This window comes from Sphaerodactylus townsendi, linkage group LG06, assembly GCF_021028975.2.
Source record: "Sphaerodactylus townsendi isolate TG3544 linkage group LG06, MPM_Stown_v2.3, whole genome shotgun sequence".
Classification (NCBI taxonomy): Eukaryota; Metazoa; Chordata; class Lepidosauria; order Squamata; family Sphaerodactylidae; genus Sphaerodactylus; species Sphaerodactylus townsendi.
The window spans coordinates 94314988-94338597 of record NC_059430.1 but is presented as its reverse complement, the minus strand read 5'-3'; the positions used below and the strand labels follow the sequence as shown (position 1 = coordinate 94338597).

Here is a 23610-nt window from a genome sequence, read left to right as displayed (position 1 = left end):
TCCTGCATTGCAGGGGGTTGGACTTGATGGCCCTTGGGGGTCTCTTCCAACTCTATGATTTCATGCACGGATGTACCCAAGCTGCACGTGTCTATCTCTTCCAGACGATCCCGACCAGACCACCACCGCCTTCGTTGGGGTTGCCAGCGCCTCGCCCCCTTAGGAGCTCAGGCATCTCCAACCAATCAGAGCAGAGATGTTTGACAACCAGTAACCAGTGATTGGAAAACGCGCTCATATAAACATATACGAGAGGAGGGAGATTCGTCCTTGAGCGACAGCCCTAGAACTCCAATGAATCTCATGAAACCTACTGATGCCGGGCCAATAACAGAAGCGAAAACGTGAGAGGGGGAGAATCGCGCGCTAACTTAGAAAGCGGTTGCGCGCGCATTTTACTCCTCCTACGCTGAGCATTCCACACGGAAAGGAGGCGTGGCCTAGAGGGGACTGATGCACGAGCGAGGTTCTGTCTCCCTGCTTGGGGGCGTGGTTTTGCTGGAGGGGGTGGAGCTGTTGGAAGCTGGAGGCTTCGCTACCGCTGTCGCAGCAAGAGGTGAGCTGTGCAGGGGGGCCGTGCCAGGACAGATGCAACCTGGCAGCAGCTGCTCGCCCTCCTAAGAGCGTGCTCGTGGATGGTGGTACCTGCATTTGATGATCCCGGTGCGCTTAGGTGGCGGCCAGTCTTTAACTGCTGGAAGAGCCGCAAGAGATGGTCTGAAGAGGGCCACTACCCTTGGCGAGTTTTTCTCGCAGTAGCCCTTTCCTCCTCCTTATTTAATGAGATCCACCGGCGGAAAACAGCGCGGCAGGGCGTAAAAAACAAAAACCATCCTTTGCTTTTCCCGTCCACCAGACAATAGCGGGAACCAGAAGGCAGGCTGCACTGCCGGAGACACCAGAAACAGGCAGAGAAGCGGAGAGCAAAGAAAGATTGGAAGCCCAGAACTGGCCGCCTAAACTAAAGAATGTGATGCATTGTTTTTGGGTGCCCTGCTAAGGGATAAGTATGAAATCCCGATTATCCTTAAACCTTCGCTAGAGATCCCCCCCCCCCCCCCAAGAAGCCTCTCGTTTCTACTCAATGATGGGGGGTGGAGTTGCGAATCGTTTCTTTTCTGGAGAGAAGGAGGAGTCCAGAAAGTCCGGATGAAATTGACCAGATGGCCGTAAAAATGAAGAAAGCTGATCGCCTGACGGTTTAAAACAAACGAAAAGCCACTCTGCATTGGATGATTTATTCGCCACTTTTAATAGCATAGAGGCAATTTCTGGGGAGACTTACCTTGAAAGGGCTCTCCGCGATACAGCTTTGTCACAGTGTGTGAGTGCGCGCCTGTGTGTCTCTCTGTTCCCTCCAATCCCTCCTCTAGCTGTGTGGATCCTCCCCTTCTTGGGAAGTCGGGGAGAGGAGGAGGAGGAGGTGAATGCCCGGCTTTCCTCTGAACAGCCGACCGATTATTGCCAGAAGAGCCCGATCTGAGAATCCTCGAGGATGCGGCTGGCCGAAGACGCGAGCTGATGAACGGTCCGGGAAGAGAAAGCCCGGACTGAAGCGGATGGGCCCTGGAGAGAGGTTGGCGGTGGTGGGACCCGCCGCGCAGAGCTGCATGCAACAGTACCTCGCGTGGAGCCAGCAGCTCGGATCCCCTCTCTCTGCCTGCAGAAATGCTGCATCATGAACCCATCAACCCAGCCGGAGCAGCTCCTGAACCAGCCTGAAAACAGCACCCCTTGCGCCTGCTAGCAGCTGCAGAAAGGAAGGGAATAAGGCGTGGACGAGGTTTAAAACAAAACAAAACCCACAAAAGAAGACCCGGGCCCCTTTCTGTCTGGCTGCTGCCTCCCGTCTGTTATCTCAGGACCCCAGGAGGTAGTAGCTAGAAAAGGGAAACTCCTCTTTGCAAACGGGTGTGTATGCAGGAAGGAAGAGGCGGTCTTGCATTTTGTCGCGGAGCATCTCGCCCAACAACTCCTCAACTTCGTGGCCAGTCCAAGGAGGAGCAACCCGGGCAGCTTCTGCTCGACAGACAGGCTGGCTGGCACTTCGGGGAAAGGAGCAGGGAGCACCGGGGCGAAAAAGCCCAGCCGCGGCAGACTCGGGGTTGGTCTGTTTGTTCCTCCGTCTCTATTGGTCTTTCTGCTGTGCAGTCCCAGAGACACGTGTCATCTGCTTGGCCCAGGATCGCTAAAAGCGGCAGGGGAATCAAGGGGTGCATACAGTTGGTTTTCTTTTTTCCCCCGCTCTCTTCTCCCAAATCCTGATCTCCCCAAAAGAACTAAGCAACTCCCCCTCGACGTTTTTCAACTCTAAAAAGCCAAAACCTGCCCCTTTCTTCTCTCCTTGGAATTACTTACGGGATTTCGACACTTGTAATAATTTTACTTTTCAAGAAAGTCACCGCCACCCCCATTTTCCGGAGCCCGTGCCCGCCTTTCGCCTCGTGTGATTCAGTGCAGCTACCAGGGATCATCGCCTCGTCGCCCGGGTTTGCATCCCCTCGCCGGGTGGGTCCGGCGGCAGCGGCGACGGCTCGAGCGGCGGAGCCTTCCCCCCGGGGTCCGGCCGGCGGCCTTGCGGCGCTCTCATGCTGCTGCTGCGGAAGCTGCCGGGCTGGCCGCCGTCGGGGCTGCGGCTGCCGCACAAGTTCGTGGTGCTCCTCTTCCTCTCGGGCCTGCTCACGCTGTGCTTCGGAGCCCTCTTCCTCCTGCCCGACTCGTCCCGCTTCAGGCGCCTCTTCTTGCCCCGCCGCGGAGCAGACCCGGACCTGACCCGCAGCTCCCTGCCGCCGCCGCCACCGGGCTCCGACCCCGGCCGCCATGCAGCAGCCCCCAGCCCGCCTTCGCCGCTCCTCAGGGACCCCAGACTCCCGCCAGCCGTGGCAGCCCCCAAGCGAGAGCGCCACCAACGCCGCCCCCACGGGCCGCCCGGTGCGGGGACCGACCCTGCCGCCGCCGCCGACCCTCTTCTACGGCAGACCCGGGCCCCGTTCCGCTTCGACCACCCAGCCTTTCTGCAGAGGCTCCGCCACCCGGTGCTGGGCAGGAGGAGAGGGAGAAGCGGCACCGAAGACCCCGCGCTCCGCTTCAGGAGGCTGAAGATCAAGGAGGTGAGCGAGGGGAGGGGGCCACCGCCGCGCGACCCTTCCCCGCCTTTCCTCCCGCCCCCTCCTCAGATCTGACTCATTCCCATGGGTGGTGTGGATTTGAAGTGGGGAGGTAGCGCGGGGTATTACTATGGGCAGTGTTAGCTTTCATCGTGTTGGGCAGGCAGGGGTAGGTATGATTACAAGTAGCGTTGGTGTTGATTGTGTTGGGGGTAGTACTAGTGTGTTAGGAGTAGTATTATTTCTGTTGCGGAGTTTGGAGGGTGTTAGTGGAATATTACCGTTCCTATTAGCGTTAATTATGGCACTGAGGTATAGTTACGGGTAGTATTGGGCTGCTACTATTGTTGAGGCAATATTTGTGTTATTATATATGTGACAGTGTGGCGATATTAGTATTGGGGTAGTATTAGCATTAAACTTGCTAAGTGGTTGGGTATTATCCATAATGGCATCATTGCTAATGATTCGGGTGGTGTTAATTTTGGGGTGGTTCTGGTTACTTTTGTTAGGGCAGGTATTGGGGTAGTATACCTAACTGATGGAAATTCTGCCTGTGGAAGGGGAAAAGCATTGATTTCTGCTCAGCCCCATCCATCCCCATTACAAGCCTCCACTTTCCAACTTGGGCTGTTCCTGAGAGTCCTCTGATCTCAGGCAACAACAGGCTGCAGAAGGAGGTGAAAGTGGGGAGATAATTAGATAGCATTATCATTTCTAGCATTATTATTAGTAGTGTAGTATTAGCAGTTTCTTTGGCAAAATCAGTTTCCTGTTAATGTGTGGCAGCTTTAGTCACCAGAATAATTCTGATCCCTGCCCTGAGGAGGTTACAATCTAAAATTCAACTCTGGGGAGGCAATGAAAGGAGATGCTGGATCTAGAGAAAGCTCAGGCGGTAAAAGAGCTCTGGGGCAAGCCACGCTGGAGGCCCTGGGCTGCTGCAGGACCTGCTTGGCTCAGACCTAGACCACAATAACAACTTTGCCAGATACATTCTAGTTTGGCAGGACAATTGTATGCACAGTTACTCCAGTCAAAGCCCCTTGATTTTAGTGGTCTTAGACTGGAGCAGCCTTCCGTAGGATTGCACTGTTAACACATGTTGTTTTTTACAACCCTTAGCGAAAAATCATAAGTGGACCCATTCATCATTATTGTTTTTAAGATGAAAACTTTATTCTCTACTCTGTTTGCAAAGCAGGAGAACTCAAGCTGAATCTAAGTTGAGCACTGCTCTGGTCCTTAGTTTGTTTTTTTCCCAGCTACCGGTGGCTCTCTAGGACCTGCCCACCAACTTTCCCTGTGAAGGCTGGCTGACTTTTCTTCCTCACCTACAAAATGTTTAGCCCTGCTCCAGCATATCTGTACTCATAGATTTGTAAGGAAAGAGCAGAGTTGCGCTTCTTCATATACAACCTGCTCATTCCATGGCCAGACTTTGGCAAACTGAAGCCAGGCTTTTATTCAGAGTGCTTCATCCTTCATGCCCAAAGAACAGAGAGACTTATGGCGCCTTAAAGATTGGCATTTGTTGTGACAGAAGCTGTGGAGGGCTACAGCCTCCTTTGTTAGCAGCATGAAGTGTGGCCTCAGTTGGCAGATTATATATTGGCACAGAGAAAAAGTTTAAGAAGCAGCGGAGGTCGAAAGGCAATGAAATGCAAATGGCATAGTCTGTTGCTTCTCAGTAGATCAGAGCAACACACAATTGAGCTTTGTGTGGAAATGTCACAGATCTGTACATACATCTTACATTTTGCAACTTTTTCTCTCCATTGTTTACATTTTCATTTTCCCTTTTCTCTCTCCAGGGTATAGATAACTGCATGCCTCTGATAAAGTGGGCTCACACTTTTTATTTGTATGTGTTTTGTTGCAGCAAAATAATACGGCTACCACTCTTAAATTTTTGTTTGTGCCTCCCCTCATTTAATTCTGAATGTGGTCACTTTGGCTTATAACTTAATTCTGTGTTTGCAATATCATATGTAGACTAGATAGCATACCTTTGTTCAAAAATATGTGCATAAAGGGCTATAAACAACAGCAATTTTACATGTGTTACATGTAGGACTCTTATGATTTTTACCAGGTGTATGCTATACAATGATGTAGGATGTGTCTGGTTTATAGCCTTAACCTTTGAAGTGCATCTCACTTCCTTTCTGAACTGGTGGAGACAATTACAGCTCCTTGTGGTGCGTTTCTGTGGTGGACAGTTTTTTTTTACTTGTACAGTCCCACAGAAGGTGTTCTACTTGGTACTGTACTGCTAACCTGTTATAATGATAACTCAAACATTTTTTTAAAGATTTAGCCGCTTCCTTTACCATCTAATTTATTTTAACACCCCATCTGCTCTTTCATAGGTTATGCCTTCCTACCCCTCCCATTAGCCATTTCAAGCTTCAGTTACTTATCATTTTGCGGATTACCTTCTCACCTTTTCTATATTCCTGTTTTTTTCTTTTTCTTTATTTTCACTTGCATTTCTTTCCCACTTGGTCATTTCTAATTTGCCTTCCATTTACTTCTCCACATCTTTCTAGTTTGCTTCATCAAGCTTCCTTTTAACCAATCCTAGCAAGTTTGCTTGGAAGTCAGAGGTATTTGCTCCCAGGTATTTCAGAGGTATTTGCTCCCAGGTAATTTGGCATAAGATTGCAGCTTGAATGACTCATTTTAATTTTTCCTTCAGCCTTTTCATGCCTTTGTTAGTCTTATTTTCTCCCCCCACCCCAATTTTACCACCTCAAGCTGCACTATGGTGGATTCTTACATTATATTTCCACAGATGTAGTCACAGCTGGGTAGATAGTAGGCCAAACACAGACCCCAATTGTCTATTCCTCTACAATATTATTTCAAGGAAATGTTTGAAACAGTGCCTTTTTTTAGTGGTTGTGAGTATGTGAGGAAACAGGTGCAGGCAATAGATAATATACCGGAGAGGCTATTCCCACACATTAAAGAACACACAGCCATTGTATGTTAGTATGGAGCCGTGTGTAAGGAAATGCAATATGAGAACAGGCACTTATTCTTTCCTATGCGTCTGTGCTGCTCATCTACCTTTCTCCCCTCTCATCACCTCTCATGCTGTATTGATTTCTGCCTCATTCATCTACCCTTATTGTTTTTCCTCAGGAAGCTCCCTCAGTGCTGCTGTTCAGTTTTGTAGTCTTCCTGGCCCTGTCAGCACTCAATATTTCCTTCCTTTTAGATTTCTCGGTTTTATTCTTTCGCACTTTCTTATGCTGTGTATAAGTAATTGCTTTTCATGGGAGAGGGTATGGCAGGGCTGTTGGCTGCCCACCGTGAAGTTGCTCCTTCTTTCTTGCCAACGTATTTAGATTTACAAACCGTGTGTGATCAGAGATCATAAAAAGGACTTTTGTGATTTCCACAAGCAGTGTTGGTTCGCTGGTATCTTTAGCTTTGCCTTCAAAGAAAATACACATTTATTGTCTCCCCCCCCCCTCGCACACAATCCTTTTTCCTTCCTTTGATTAATGATGTTGCAGCATATTGGGAGCTTGGTGAAACAATTCCTGGTTTTCCTTCCTCTGTATTTCACTTGCTTTTCAAATAATCCTGTTCTGTACCTCTAGTTCTCTTTGTCCCTCTTTTTGCTAGCCACACAACTTTCCCAACATCCCTCCTTAATACTGAATTAGGATTCCTCTTCAGGAGCTGTCTTTCCTCTCAGCCCTTCAAAGACTCTTGCATGTCTCCGGCAGCTTTTTTCTCTCCTTCATTTTTACACAGATGAAATGTGAAAGAATTCTGATTGGCTGTAACAGGGCATAATAACAAAAAATGAAACTGAGCAAATCCGCTGTTGGGTTGGATGCTGAGAGAAAATAGTGTGGAAATGCCTCATGGGAAATAGTGAAGATTTGGTCCATAGAACTGGAGAAAACCAAACCTGGGATAAAACTGCAGGAATTGATAGGGACCAGAGAGTTACCCAACGTCCATCAATTTCCTGAAATGTAGTTATTACATCAGCCTCCCACAGTTTTCAGAGCTGAGACCTACTGTGGGCTATAACTAGCCCCATGTGAGCCAATTCAATTTTTCTGGGTTTTTAAAATATATCCGCCTTTCCCCCCTCTGCCTTTAGTTATTTCTTTCTTTCCTGCCTCCTCTTAGTAATTCCTTTCCTCCCACTTACCTTCTAAGTATGAAAGTAAAACAAAAAACCTTTTGATATACTGTTAGTAATATAAGAAGTTCAAACAAATTTTAGAGTTACAGCCCACCAAATGAGGGGATGATCCATAGTAAATGATCAAGTGCATGCAAGAAGCATCACAGCCAAGTGCTTGTAGAGCACATAGTTTCAGCAAGTGATACAGTTTGCATGTTTTGTGAAAGGTAAAGTTTTTCCATCATTGAGCTGTAACGAAATTCTTTCTGGCACCAAATATGGTAACTGGGAAGAAATTATGCACAGGGGCAAATCCCATCTTGTTTCCTTTAGAAAAACTTCATTTTAGCTTATGTTAACTCCACTCTGGCTATGACAGTCTCTGATTCCTAGTTCTATTGGAAACTTTTATATAGTGGGAAAGAACTCTGGGGGATCCCAACAGCGCCTCTCCTTGTAGAGCATTTGAAGAGGCAGGGAGGGCAGAATGCTTTGTGAAACAACTGTCAAGGCTCCATCAAGTGTGTGAGACTCTGAGCAATGGGTCATGTTCATGAGGGCTTCACACATATAATTGAGGATGGAATTTGGCCCAGTGCCCATGATTTGTGCATAAATAACTATTTGGCAGCTTCACTGGTGTCACAGAGCAGTGGGTGACCTAGTTTAACCAAAGAGCTACAGATTTGCTCTAGCATATAGGATCTCTTGCCACAGTGACTAGCCTGCTCAGAACAAACCTCAGGATGGCAATAGATGCTGATTCATAGAGCACATAGACCTAATGAAGTATTATGTCTCTGGGTCAGTTTCGGTATCTATACTTTTAGATTGAACAGAGGGGAAGAATTGTAAGCCAAATGCATTGTAAATACCATGGTGATGACCCAGCTTTTTATAATATATATTTTTAAAAATAAAATACTCTTGTTGATTCTAATACAATTTCTGCTCCCACCCCCCAGCAAATCAAGTCTTGCAAACAGAAAGCTGCAATAACAATAAAATTCCAATGCTTTTGCCAGGCAACGAGATGAAATGTGCTTGCTTGCTTTATGATCCCAAACATAATTGAGATTGACTCTGCTTGTTGGCTGCCCTGCTGTTAGCAGTAGGAGGCTTGTGAGTCTCCCCCTCCCACCACCCCACACACACACCTCAAATGCCCTGGTCTCTTTTGGGTAGTGAGGTTTCCCATTTAGTCCTTGTTATGTTACATGCTTCCTGTGACTACAGTATGCTGAAAAAGGTGGGGGGACGGGACATTGCTCTGGACAGGATGAAATGAAGTATCTCCAAGTTAGCTGCACTTCAACTTGACAGCTGTGACTGTGTCTTTATTTTCCACTTGGTTCTGGCAACTTTTCACATGCAGCCACAGGCAACATGAGACTTTGTCCCACAGCAGGTTAATCAAGACTACAACCCCCCCCCCCCGCCCAAACCAACCCTACTTAAATAGATTTAGAGAAGTTAAAGGAAGCTTTTTTTGGCTTCTGCCTTTACCCAGCACCTTTCATTCAAGGGTCTTCTCAAACTGTTTTTATGGTATAGTTTTGATGTAACAGTAATAAATTGATTTTTCACTCTTCCTTTTGTGGGTCTTGTAGTGCAATCCTCTAAATGGAGTAGTGCCATTTGAACTCCATAGAAATCAATGGTTTTAGAAGAGTATGGTTCTGTTTAGCTTTCTAGTGGATTAATTTTGTATGTGTGAAAAAGCTGGATCTGGGGATTGCATTTCCATGCATCTAAGCTCTGTCTGCTTCAGTGTTTCACTGAAGTAGAAGTGGTTCCAGAGAAGTAGTGTGATGAAACTAATTCAAAGTTGCATGAAATCATTCTTGTCTGTCACTGGAAAAGCTAGCATTGCTTTCCTCTGCAGATGATTCCAGAATTTAAAATAGACTTAATCCTTAATTTATCAAAGAGACAGGAGAGCATCCAAGCATTTAATATTGAAAAAAGAAAACACACAATTTTTGATGGATTATGTGAATAGAGCAGAAGTGATCTTAGGTGGTAAGGAAGTCTGTTGCAATTGAAAATCTGTTTGTTTTATCTCCTGCCCCCACCCCTGGGTTCAGCCAACAAATTATCCGTGATCAAAAGCCTTTTTTTTTTTTTTTGCCCATCACCATGCAACCATTTGGGCAGTATTTGGTTGACTTAAATTTTGGGGGAAAGTGGTTTCATTCTGTTCCAAATGATCGGTTTGGTGTTTTTGACTGGAATGGGTGTATACAAAGGAGAGAAATGTGTCTTAACAGAACCCGTGTGTCATCTGAATTGGGATTAGTGTGACACATGTAACACAAGACTGATCTCAGTAGCAGATTTCTTTAATACATCTGCAGTATCCCAGCAAATATGACAGATCAATCTATGCAATGTTGATGTTTAAAATTTATTTTTTCAATGTGTAAACATCCTTGTAATAAAAATACTGCTAAAAGAAATAATATCAAAATATCAAACATTTTTCATGCTGATAAAAAGCAGGCAGGCTGTTTGTATATTTATCTGCTTCACTTATAGTTTGCCTTTCTTGCAAAGAATCATGGTGGATTAACACAATTTGTCCCAGTTGAAATAGAAGTGCTTCTGCCGTGTTCCCCATATTAATGTGTAAGTAAGTCTGCCCTGAGCTTGATAGCCCAGGCTAGTCTGATTACATCAGATCTCAGAAGCTAAGCAGGGTTAGCCCTGGCGAGTGTTTACATCGATGGCATCCAAGGTACAACAGAGTCAAGATGTAGAGGCAGGCAATGGTAAACCAATGGTAAATCACCGTGAAAACTCAATGGGGTTGCCATAAGTTAGCTGTGATTTAATGTAGGGGGGGGGGGAGGTCTGGAAAGCCATTCTAAACATATAAACCCAAATCCTGATCATTACTGTAAAAACCAGTATTCCTCAGATTGGTTACTTGAGAATACTGCAATGTAGGGAGCAGAGCCCCCTTTAGTGCGGTGAGTATATCAGCAGGTACATGTGTGGCAGGAAAAAAATCTTAACCAAGTTTTAGAGCTGACGTATTCAAGTTCTGCTTAAATACATGTGCTGTTGATATTCATCATAAAGTTACTATTTTCAGATTGCATAAAGTACAGATAACTCCAAATACACTTCCCCCCCTGTCTTTTCAGCTGCTGAATTAGAAAGCTAGGGAGTTATCTGTGGAAAACAGGAAGAGTGTAGTTTCCAAAAGATAGTTTGGCTTGCAGCAGTTTTACAGAGGAAAAGAAGGAAATGTGTCAAAGATTAGTGAAAAGTTTACGGAAGAGAGGAGGAAACAGTGATGGTCTGTGTCAATGTTTAGGTTAAGTAGCACCTTTTAATTTATTGCATTTTATGTAATTTCAGGGAATTGGCAAGACAGAGGTGTATTGGTGGGGCAACTGACTGAACTGCTGTGTGAGTTGTTTGTCTAGTCATAGAAGTATGAAAGCGTTTTTTTTTTCTTCAGAAGTTCTTATGCAATGAACTGGCATGCCAAATAACAGTTTGTAATAATCCTTGCAGTGGAATACAGTGATTGGAATATAGTGAGGGAGAGTAATAAATCCAGAATGGCCTTTCCTTGAATGAGGATAAGGACTGATTGACACATCCCGTTTGATGGACTTATACCAGCTTTACATGTGCACATAGAAACCGTGAAGTGAACGCACAGGGTCATCAAGGAGCTGAAATTGGCCCTCTGCTTTCTTGGGGTGTGAGATTTAATGTTGAACCCATGTTTATGGTGAGTCATATATAGTTCGTATTCCCTTGAGGTTTGGGAAGGGTAAAGAGGGACTGTACATTTGGGATTCAGAACTTGCTATTCCTCCGATGGATGTTCAGAAAGAACAACCTTGTACGTATGTAAATACTATCAAGCCACAAGTGATTTATGGTGACTACAGGAAGAAACTTTCAAGGCAACTGAGAAGCCAAGGTAGTTTGCCACTGGCTTTCTGTTCAGAGCCATCTCACCCAAGTACTAACCCTCCTTAGATCCTGAGAGTTGATGGGATCAACTCTGTGTCACTTTACTTCCCAATAACTGTATACTTAAGTATAAAGAATTCCGGGTAAAATATGATACTGGAATGATGGTTACACTTCATCAATCAAAGATGATTAAGGCTGTAAAAGGTTCCCTTCTCTTGCATTGTGAGTTGGGAGCCCTTGATCTTGCAGGGGTTGTTTGACTATTTTTGAACACTTCTGTCTCTTGAGTATGAGGTTTGGGCAGGGGCGTAGCTAGGGAAAATGTAGCCCGGGACGAAATCTGAGTTTTGCGCCCCCCCCCCAATATGGGCAGCTGCCCTCCACCACTACTACCAATGAATGATTTTTTGCACCAGGTCATCTCAAAGTCACCATCTCATTATAGAACATGTCCTAACTCCCAAATCTGAACAGAACACAGCAATGGGCCATGCCACACAGCAGAAATAAAAAATGTTGAAAACATTCTCAAAATGCTTTCAAAATGTTTTATTACTGCTATGAAAATGTTTCATGGTGTTATATCTTCACCCCCAGTTGCCCCCCAGCATTAGAAATACAGTACAGAGCCAGGAAGGAAAGGATGGAGGGAAAGGGGCAAATTTTAACAATAACAATGTAAGGCACTTACTAACTCCGTATGCAACTTGACCGAGGCGGATCGGCGCTGCTGGTTTTGTTAGATCTTACCGCAGCGTTTGATATGGTCGATCACGACCTTTTGACCCACCGCCTGGCCGCTTCCGGGGTACGGGGCACTGTCCTTCAATGGATTGCCTCGTTTCTCCGGGACCGGAATCAGCAAGTGTGGTGCGGGGATGAAGCCTCCCGGAGGTGCCCTCTTCAGTGCGGAGTACTCAGGGAGCGCTGCTATCCCCGCTGTTATTTAACATCTATATGCGACCACTTGCTCAGTTGGTGCGGAGCTTTGGGCTGATCTGTCATCAATATGCTGATGACACTCAGCTCATTCTGTTGATGGAGGGGGGAGCGGTTGCCGCCCCTGCGGCTCTCCAGCATTGTTTGGAGGCGGTAGCTGGTTGGTTGCAGCAGAGCAGGCTGCGACTGAATCCATCGAAGACGGAGATCCTCTGGCTAGACCGCAGGGGTGAGGTCGGGGATTTCCAGCCGCCGGTGTGGGAGGGGGTCTCATTGGCGCCGACCCCCTCCGTTCGCAGTCTGGGGGTCCACCTGGATTCGTCTCTCTCAATGGAGACCCAGGTGGCCCACACAACCCGGACTGCATTTTTCCATCTTCGCCAGGCCCGGCGGTTGGCTCCCTTCCTCTCCCAGGCGGATCTGGCCACTGTGATCCATGCAACGGTCACCTCCAGGCTGGACTATTGTAACTCGCTGTACGCCGGCCTTCCCTTGCGTTTGATTCGGAAGTTAAAACTGGTCCAACATGCAGCAGCACGCCTGCTCACAGGTGGCGCCTTCAGAGAACACATCCAGCCTGTGTTGCGGCAGCTGCATTGGCTTCCGGTTGAATTTCGAATCATCTTCAAGGTGTGGGTTTTGACCTTCAAGGCTTTGCACGGCCTGGGACCCTTGTACCTTCGGGACCGCATCACCCCATATGTCCCAATTCGGCCCCTGCGTTCTGCAGAGGCCAACCTACTGGTGATCCCCGGCCCCTCTATGATGCGGCTGGCCTCCACGCGGGCCAGGACGTTTACGGCACTGGCCCCGGCCTGGTGGAACACCCTTCCTCCAGCTGTCCGGGCCCTGCGGGACCTGGGTGAGTTCCGCAGGGCCTGCAAGACTGTGTTGTTCCACCGGGCCTTTGGAGTGTCCAGCTGCTGAACGGTGCCCCCTCACTGCTCTGTGCCTGGGACAGTTACATCAGGGTCCCCTCATATTGAGGGGCCTCACCGCCCCCCCCTCATGGGGGAAGGTTTTAAATTGGGGTTGGATGCCTCTTGTTGTTATTATGTATTATGATTATTTGCTGTTTTTATGAGTTTTAAGCTATTTTATGGGATGGAGCTTATGTATTTATATTTGTATGACCGCTCCTGTTGATGTTCAAATAATGTTGTTCACCGCCCGGAGCCCTTCGGGGATCGGGCGGTATATAAATTTAAGAAATAAATAAAAATAAATAAATAAACATGAATTCACAGTCTTTAGAAATAACGTAACTTAGAAAACTTGGAATAGCTTAAAATAAATTATTCTTTATAAAATAACTTAACTTGAAATAAAATACAAATATTTCTGCACAATACGTTGGAATTAGTCTTCCATGGTATAGATTTGTTACAGTCACATGCCTTTATTGTCTTTATACTGTGGGAACTATTCTTGGAATCATAAACATTTCAGTAAAAACACCAAGAGTTCCCATCTTGAGGATTCTCTCACGACATACTGCATAATACTGATACCAAACTCTAGAATCCATTTTTCAAGGTCCTGTCTCCACACTCAAGTCCATCTATCAAGGACCTCTCTTCACAAATTGAGATCACAGGATCAAGACCTGGCTGGGGCTGCCCTCGGCTGCTCTGGGGGTGTTTGGCGCGCTCCATGGCCGGCAGGGCCTTCTGCAAGGATTTTTCTCCTGTAAGAGAGCTGGAGACTTTCTTGCAGACTCTCTTACAGGAGAAAAAAATCCTTGCAGAAGGCCCTGCCCGACCACCACACTCAAGTCCATCTATCAAGGACTCACAAATTGAGATCACAGGATCAAGACCTGGCTGGGGCTGCCCTCGGCTGCTCTGGGGGTGTTTGGGGCGCTCCCTGGCTGGCAGGGCTTTTTGCAAGGATTTTTCTCCTGTAAGAGAGCTGGAGACTTTCTTGCAGACTCTTTTACAGGAGAAAAAAAAATCCTTGCAGAAGGCCCTGCCGCCATGGAGCCCGCAAACACCCCCCCAGAGCAGCCCTGGGGAGGAAGAAAGTCTGCCCAGGTCACCCCCCACCCACTCCCTAAACATGCGGCTCGCCGCCCCTCCACCCACCGGATCAAGACCTGGGCTGGGGCTGCCCTCGCTGCTCTGGGGGTGTTTGGGGCGCTCCCTGGCTGGCAGGGCCTTTTGCAAGAGATTTTTTCTCCTGTAAAGAGAGAGCTGGAGACTTTCTTGCATGAGCTCATGCCCACAGGAGAAAAATACCTTGCAAAAGGCCCTGCTTCGACCAGGGAGCACGCCAACCACCTTTCCTCCCAAACAGCTGCCTCGTCCCCACCGGATCATCAAGACTCCGAGTTGTGCTGCCACTTAGCGCCTTCATTGGTAGCCTGCAAGGATTTCTCCTGTAAGAGCTGGAGACTTTCTTGCCTTACAGGAGAAAATCCTGCAAAAGGCCCTGCCGCCAGGGAGCTTCAAACACCCCCCAGAGCAGCCGAGGGAGGGAAGAAAGTCACCCAGGCCACCCCCCACCTCCCAACAGCGGCTCGCTCGCCTTCATCCCTCAGATCAAGATCTGGCTGGGTTGCCACGCTGCCTGGGTGTTTGGCGCAGCTCCATGGCTGGCAGGGCCTTCTTGGCAAGCGATTTTTTCTCCTGTAAGAGAGCTGGAGACTTTCTTGCAGGCTCTTACAGGAGAAAAATCCTTGCAAAAGGCCCTGCCGGCACTCAGCGGAGCGCGCAAACACCCCCAGAGCAGCCGAGGAGGAGGGAAGGAAAAGTCGCCTTCAGGCCACCGCCCCACCCTCCCCAAACAGCGGGTAGTCGTTGCCGCCCTACCCGCCTGGCCGGATCAATCCATAGGCCAGTCTGGCTGCCTGCCAGCTTTCAGTGCCTGCGTGCATGCTTACCTGACCTTGTTGTTTGTCTTCCGGAGGTCTCCGGCAGGCAGGCTTAGGGACTTCACAGAAGTGGAAAGGCCTCCCTTTACAGCAGCCTTTCCGTTGCTCCTCTTCAAGCCGTATGCTAGACACAGGCCACATGTGGTGCTCTTGTTCAAGCTGCTGGAGCTCCGCCCGCCCCCTCAAACTCCGGGCGTCTCAGGCAGCCTTCAGCACGCCCACAAGGAGGCCTGCTTGGGCTGCACATCCGCCCCCAGCAGCCCAGCCATAACCGGCAGCCAGCAGCCGACGCTGCCGCCTCATCGCGGACCTGGCAGGAGCCCGCCCGGGGCGGACCGCCCCGGATGTCCCCGTTGGAGCTACGCCAGTGGGTTTGGGTGAGTTTCAACAGTGGTTGTACCAAAGTAAACAGTCTTTGTCACTTTCCAGCCTTAAAGGAGCCCCTTTCCCTACATCTTCTTTTCCTGTGAACTGAAATTCTTCAAAAAGGGCTTCTTTTAAATACACCCCCTCCTTCCCTGCCTAAGGTATGGAGGGGTGGTGATGAGATTTGGGGCTTTCCTAGTTGTGTTGTCCCTTCCTTACAACTCTCTTTCCAGGAATGCCCAATTGACTGCCTGTTTTCGCCTTCCCATAGGCTGGTAAACAGGATTCATTTTGGGGTGGGGTGGGGTGGGGTGGGGGAGACAAGCCGAAGTAGAACTGTTCTGCTTGAACTTTGGATAAATTCTTGCCTTTTGACTTAGTGGTCATTCTAAAACAAATGGGGTGTTTTGATAACCTGTTTTAATTTTTTATGGTTGTATCATATTTCAAATTCAACTTTTTAGTAGGATGTTTTGACACCACTGCCAAGAAGTGTGGTAGAAGTTTAAAGAAATAAACCTGTAGACATCTTTCTTACATGACATATAGCCATGAGTTTTAATTGGTGACGAGGCTTTCTGTAGCTGTCCCTGTGAGAAGTTTTCCACCCTGGTGTGTACATGCTAATTCATTTTGCATTTATTTTCAATTTTTCAAAGGTAGGCTCTGCTTTGATTGAAGACGAAAGTAATGTAACACAGTGCATCACTAAAGGCCAAGGAAAATCTGTTTACCTAGCTTTTGCATCTTAAAAAGAAAAAATACCCCAATTTTCTAGCCCTTATACTTTATTTGAAAGTATGTGGGGAATACCTGATGAAACTTCAGAAGATAGAGAAGGACACAGAGTAAGATTTTCAGTGGGTTTTCTCCTAGCTTGCTCTAGTAAACATGACTTGCCCAGGTTCCTAGGGATTCGTTTGCACAGCTTGGATTCAAAGATGACTGTCTGGCAATAACTATAACTGTCTGTGCAAGCAACAAATCGTAGTATATCAGCTAAGTAGTACTAGTCATACACATGTCACTGAGATCACTTTTTTTGGCTGTGTATGCTATTTCTTGATCTAGGATGGAGAAGGTGTTCCTGCTTTAAATGCCTAATCTTGCCTATGTTAACCTGGAGTGATTATTTCACAGTAACTGACATCCTATGTGAAGATTTGAACCCATTAAATTATTGTCTGTGCTCAAACATCTGCTAAAATGTGCTGCAGAAGCTACTGAAGGAGCATGAAATATCTGTACTGAAAGTTGGTTTCCTTCAACCTCAAGATGAAAGAACTTTTCTTGAAGGCCAATATCAGCCTAGACAACTACCTATGGCGATCCATAAATGGTGTCTGACAGCTGCTTGCTCGAGAATTCTTAACTTTACAAAAAAGAGGGTTTTCAGTGTGGCACTGAAATGGTGACATTCCCTGCACCGTCTCTTTGCAGGAACTGCTGTAATGGAGATGTTGGTACTGAATCCATAAATTACCCAAAAAAAGCCGCATTTATGTCCATCCTTGGCATAAAGCCTGTATCTCAGGGAGCCTTGCAGCTTACCTGTTCTTTCAGTGGCTGTTTCCAGGTAAAAACCACTTGCCAACTACAGACTCTACCATGGAAGAGCATTGTCCACTTTCCTGAAACATGGGACAGATACACATTGGGGAACAGTGCTCAGAAGAGCCACATGTGGCTCCCAAGCCACTGAGTGTGTCTCACTATTCTATTAGAAAAAGCTATGGTCTAGATGGAAGGTCCCCCATTTCAATCAGCTCTAACCAGTGCATTAGCATCACTAGTGTAGTGTAGTTCTGTACAGATTTCAATGGGCGTAGACTAGAGCAGTGGTTCTCAACCTGGGGGTCGGGACCCCTTTGGGGGTTGAATGACCCTTTCACAAGGGTTGCCTAAGACTCTCTGCATCATTGTTCTCCATCTGTAAAATGGAAAAATGCTAGGGTTGGGGGTCACGACAACATGAGGAACTGTATTAAAGGGTCGCAGCATTAGGAAGGTTGAGAACCACTGAACTAGAGTAACTCTGCATGGGACTGCATAATGTTACCTTAGATAGGCAGTCTCCACCTTCAGTGGCAGAATTAACTGCAGAGATAGATCAAGAGGGGGTAACAGAGATGGATAACATGTATACACCAGGATAATCCTGGGTAAAAACTCTCAGATGAACAGAGAGTTGTACAATTAACAAATTGTGTCTTAATAATTATTGAAAAGAAGGAATACATTTGAGGCAATGAACACACTCGCAAAGCATAAAAAGGCTGACTAAGAGGAAAGGGTGGAAGTTGGACAGGGTTTCAGGGATGGGTGATAGTTAACCAGTCTTGAAGGGACATCCAGGGAAAGCAGTGCTGGTGAGGAAAATGACCAGCATTCCCAGGAACTAAGGAAAGAGCCCACAGGCAAGCTGGAGTATGTGCACAGAATACGCGTACACACACTATGAATGGTCAAAGGACCAATATTTATTTCTGCAAATGCCAATAGTTTATATTCTGCCTTATCCTGAGGCAGTATAAGCCAAGCTGGCCGGAAAGCCAAACAAATACTTTATTGCTTTACTGGGATTCAAGCAATAATGTAAGAGAGGCTTGATGAGTCATCAAGACTCAAGAAAATGCCTTGGACTACTGGGATGGGTGTTGATGGGATAATTAATGGACTACCTGTAGCACTAATTATATCACCTTAGGGTGACACAGTGGAGATTAGCTAGCCCCATTGTCCAGCAAGGCACACCTTTGGGCTAGGGAAAAAGTTCAGCTACCAGCCACCTTCCTACCCAGACCTGACACACACGATGGATCCCAAAATTCTGTGAGAGGCATCCATTTTGTGTGGCACAGTGTCTGTTTTTAGGGCACCCCTTAGCAGGAGGAAGGGTCTGGTTGCTTACACAAATATCTTAAAGCAAACTAGTGTCTGTCTTAGCAGTCCATCAGAAGAGAGAAATACCGAAGAGGGCAACCTAAAGGGTTGGATCACCTATGAGAAAAGACTGAAGAATCTGGGATTTTTCATTTTGCTAAAGAGATGACTAAATGGGGGCATGACCAAGTTTTATAAGGTTATGCACAGAATGGAGAAAGTTGACAAAGAACTTTTTCTCCCTCTTCCAAAATATTAGAATTCAAGGGCATCCAATGAAGTTGATGGGCAGTAGATTAAGGATGGACAAAAGAAATGGTACTTTTTGCAAGGAGTGATTAAAATGTGAAAATTCCTGCCAGACAATATAGTGATGGCAATAGATGTAGGCTGCTTTAAAAGCAGATTCGGCAGATTAATGGAGAATAGGTCTATCAGTGGCTACTAGCCATGGTGACTAAAGGAAACCTTGATGTTCAGAGGCAGTAAACCTCTGAATCCCAGTGCCAGGAGGTAACATCAGGGGACGGCCTCAGCCTCTATGCCTCATTTTCCCTGGTTGGCCACTATGTGAGACAAAGTAGAGATGGACTTCTTATCTCATCCAGCAGGGCTCTTCTTATCTGATATGAGCATGAAAACCTTACAGTGTTGTTGTAATGATCACTCATGATAAAGTATTTGAAGTACTTTGCACTCTGAAAAATCTGTTTGAATTCTATGTTTTCTTTGGTGTTTAAATGCCAAATTTAAATGTTAGTGTTCTGGAGAGCCTCTGGGTGCTAATTCATTAAAATCTAAATGGTATTTCAGAAGTTGTGTTGTTTGGGTGTTTTGCTGGCTGCTCTTGCTTGGTTTTGTTGGTAAAGGTGGTCCCTTGTGCAAGCAACCAGGTCATTACTGACCCATGGGGTAATATCACATCACAGTGTTTACTAGGCAGACTGTAGTTACGGGGTGAATTCTGTGAGAGGCATCCTTCCTGTGAGAGGCATTGGCTTCCCCAGTCTTCTGTACTTTTCTTGCAGCAAGCTGGGTACTCATTTTACCAATCTCAGAAGGATGGAAGGCTGAGTCAACCTTGAGCTGAAACCGACTTCCATTGAAATTGAACTCAGGTTGTGAACGGAGCTTTGACAGCAGTATTACAATTTACCACTCTGCACTGTGGGGCTGTTTCAGTTTTGTGTGTATTCTATATTTATATTTCTTTATGTATTAAATTATTGTGAACCAACCTTATGGATATATATAGATCAAAAGGTAGGATGTAAAGACCCAAAACAGTTTAGCAGTATGCTGGGTACTATTTAAACACACACACACCCTCGAATACATGCAGGATAATTCATCTCCTGAATTTGCTGGCAGTCATATAGTTGAAGTAGTGCATCGTTTCAGGGAAAATCTAATTTTTAAAGAAGTGCCATATACTAGTGATTAACATTGGACAGCTGCCATCTGTGTGTGACTAAAAATTACACAGTTGGGATTCTGTATGTTCCCAGTGAATTTTTTCTGATCAGATTCACTTGAATTGTGCATCAGCATGATTGACTCTTCCCCTTTTCTTGGTTGCCACCTCTGGAAAATAATAACCAGGGATGTGGAAAAATCAAGTTTTACTGTTCCTGCTCCTTGTGTCATCATAAACCATGATGACAGTTCACTGAGCTGATAGTTTTGCTGGTAACAGATGAAGTAGGAATCGTTTACAGCTTGTTGTCTTAGCATAATTTGTAGTGCTGAGAAGGGGTATCGGGGAGAAAGATAGACCACTAGAAAAACCTAATGGGACCATATGATCTGCGGTGAAGCTCAGCCATAAGAACTGCATTAGTGAATGAGCACTTTTTCCCCTTGTGTCCCTTCTGGTCCACATTTTCACTTGCTACGATAGCTTCCATTCTTCATCTTGTTGTTCAGCTGCTTTAGGAATCCTTCCAGTACAGCAGGAGGAGGTGGAGGAAACAGTTTAGTATATCATCTTATGACTGGCTCCAGAAGGCTTTATGATGGGTGTGACTTCCGGGGCCCTGAGACCAGCAGGAGTTCCACTGAAATCTTGGGAGCATTGGTGTCATGGCTCTGGACTATTATTATACTATAATAATATATATTAATATAGTCAATATTATCACTTACAATATAGTCAGTATTACTACTTAATGAAATATGTTATATTTAAATAAATTATTATAATATAAAATATAATAATTATTTTAATAAAGTTCTAATTAATACATTGTAAAATTAAAATTATATTTAATTAAATGATATTATATAAATATATATTATATACATCATAATAAATTATTATAAATAAAGATATATATTTTATACAAAATAATATGGATCGATGGATCAATCGATCCCATGTCCCGGCTGAGAGACAAGGCAGGATCAAGTCCGAACTGGCCAGATCATGACAACTGGCAAAACCTTTAGACAGAAGTCCTGTGTGGTCTTGGGATTCCAGGACTTTAGGTTGACTCATTAACCAGCTTGGTTTTTTATTATTATTACTATTACTATTACTATTACTATTACTATTACTATTATTATTATTATTATTATTATTATTATTATTATTATTATTATTATGTTGGTTGGTTGGTTGGTTGGTTGGTTGGTTGGTTGGTTGGTTGGTTGGTTGGTTGGTTGGTTGGTTGGTTGGTTGGTTGTACTCACAGTAACTTGGTAACTCAGAGAGGACCCTGCATTGTTATGGAGAATGGTGACATAGCCATTAAATTGCACTGAGTATTTGGAAAAGGATATTTGGACAGTTTTCCAGATGACTTTTGGAAAATGAAAATAAAATAAAATCGGCTTGTGCCTTTGCTTGTTTCCTTGAGTCATCTGGACAATGGAGTCAGAGGTGTTCTATGTGTGCAGCTTGTCACTACTTCAAGAAGGACTCACCTACACTCCCACCCCCTCAGCCTTATCATGGTGCCTGAAATGCTTCTAAATAACCAGGAAGTTGTTGAAGTGTTCTTCTCCTCTGGTTTACTCCCCCACCCCTGAAATGAAGCTGAAGTTGAAATTCACAAAAATCTATTGATTTTTATTTCTAGCCCACCTTATTCTGTCATGGAACTCAATCTGATGTATGAAAGGCTTCCAGGCCTAGATCCAGACCTTCTTAGTTTCAGTTGGATTACCGTGAAAGCTGTCCTAAGCAGGTATACTCAGAAGTCCATCCAAATTTATTTGACAGGTCTTACTTCCAGGAAAGTGTTCTTAAAGTTGGAGCCCATATTGTTTATGTTCTGGAAATGGGTATATGATGCTTAGAAATCTCATTAAATATCCTAGGAGTGGGGGCATTGCAGCCAACATGGAGGGCTTGTGCTCTAGAGGCGCATACAACCCTCTTCAGGCTGGGGTTGAATGGACAAAAGTTTATATTAAGTAAGCTATCCTTGCAGTACTTTCCTCTAAGTAGCAACACTTTTACATGCTGCTATTTTAATATCTCATTATTTTATGCAAGCAGTTTTAATTATTTTGTGTTAATTGCCTGCAAGCTGCTTTGAGCTCCTCTGGTGAAGACAGTAGGATGATTAAAACCCATTAAAAAAAAGTAACTGTGTCACAGCTTGTTACCTGTACATCTTGATGTGAAATAGATTTAACTAAATGAAATAATGGAATGCTAGCAGACAGGACACTTTCCCTACCCCTTCCAGTGGCCGCCGATGATGTAGAAGCAGGGGCAAGGAGAGAAATGCACTGTCGTGATAGTTTGACTAAAATTACAGAAGGGGGGAAACGTGACGTGGGACTGACATTTGTGATGGCGGCTCTGAGTTTCTTGTAATGTGTTGCTCTAACCCAGGGGTAGGGAACCTGCGGCTCTCCAGATGTTCAGGAACTACAATTCCCATCAGCCCCTACCAGCATGGCCAATTGGCCATGCTGACAGAAACTGATAAGGAGTGGACTCTAATTATCCTGAAGCTTTCTCTTTAACAGGTAATTAATTGGCTAGGATACCTTTGTGGCAGCAAAGGGCTTTTCTTAATCGTAATGCTTGAAGATAACTTTGTGTGTGATGTTTTTGCTTCTGGTGCATAATTGCCATTCAGAAAAAAAGTACATATTTTGTGAATTGTGCAGAAGGGTTCATTTTGCTATAAGTATACAGAATGGGAAACTGCTTCCTAAATCAGCTGCCCGCGCCCATTGTCATAGCTGTACCCTGCCAGTCATTCTCATTTGAACTCTCTTTTCAGATATCCTGGTTCTGTTTTTGATCTTGTGGGAATTCATTTTATAGCCCCAATTAGTCCAAAGTTTGCTATTCTTATTTTACCCTTACTTCTTCTGTGTAGACTCAAATCAGCTTACAATAACACTAATGCAGTATGATAGAAATGCTGATATAGTTGATTACTGGTATAAACTGATACTTCGAAGAATGTCTTATTCTTTTGCTAGTGCTCTATGTATCTTCCAAAGAAGGTCTCTTCTTTCTGTGTTGATGTTGCTAGCTTCTTTGGCTTATGAGTGTCTTCAGAGACTTGGATTCCAGTCTTGCCTATTTTATTTACTTCATTTATACCCTGCCTTTTACCCAGTTTAAACAGCTTACATTGTTATCCACTTCTCCATTTTATCCTTACAGCAACTCTGTGAGGTAGGTTAGACTGGGAGTGTGTGACTGGCCCAAGGTTACCCAGAAGACTTCCATGTCAGTGCAGGGATTTGAACCTGGGTTTCCCGGATTCTAGTCTAATACTCTGATCACTACATCATGCTGACTGTTTAGTTTCAGACCTAAAGACAGTTCATCTGGCTGGCTAGGAGCCTGAGTTTGGACCAATATATACCTAACTCACATGCAAACGCAGGTTTTGCCTCTGAAAGTACACTTATTAACGTGAACCTGTGGGCCGCCATGTATTTCCCACATTGATTTCAGTCCCTTGCACTTGAAGACAATAGTCTTCAGTCTTTCTAGATCTGGCCTCCCACTTTTAATCCTTGGACAGTGGCATGATAATCACTGACTTGGAAGTATGTGATATTGCAGTCAGGAAGAGGGGGGCCAGAGTCATGACCTCAGTGACATCTTGGTCAGAACAGTGGGTGGCAGACCAAGAGATCACTCACCAGGAGGTATACCATGATGAAGTCCAAGCCAAGTATTGGATCCATAGAGGAGTACTTTCTGTAGAGTGACCTCAGCTTGCCATGCTGGTACTCTTCTTGGCTCATTTGAGAAGAAAGGTATAATGTGTGGCACCCTTTCTCCCTGTTCATACATATTAGTGTCGAGTACTTCCAAAACACAGCAGAAATTATGTCTGTGTTTCCACAGAGTCTCTCCCATGGATTGA

At 45.4% G+C, this 23610-nt stretch overlaps 1 protein-coding gene across 1 annotated transcript in view; it reads left to right on the top strand.

Moving 5' to 3' along the window:
- The first annotated feature begins 539 nt into the window (after nt 1-539).
- The window catches only part of MAN1C1 (mannosidase alpha class 1C member 1), a 151026-nt gene continuing 127955 nt past the window's right edge, over nt 540-23610 (top strand). The window contains exon 1 of the mRNA XM_048500196.1: nt 540-3110. Within this exon, the coding sequence (XP_048356153.1) occupies nt 2589-3110 (522 nt within the window). The 5' untranslated portion in view covers nt 540-2588. The remainder of the gene's footprint in view (nt 3111-23610) is intronic.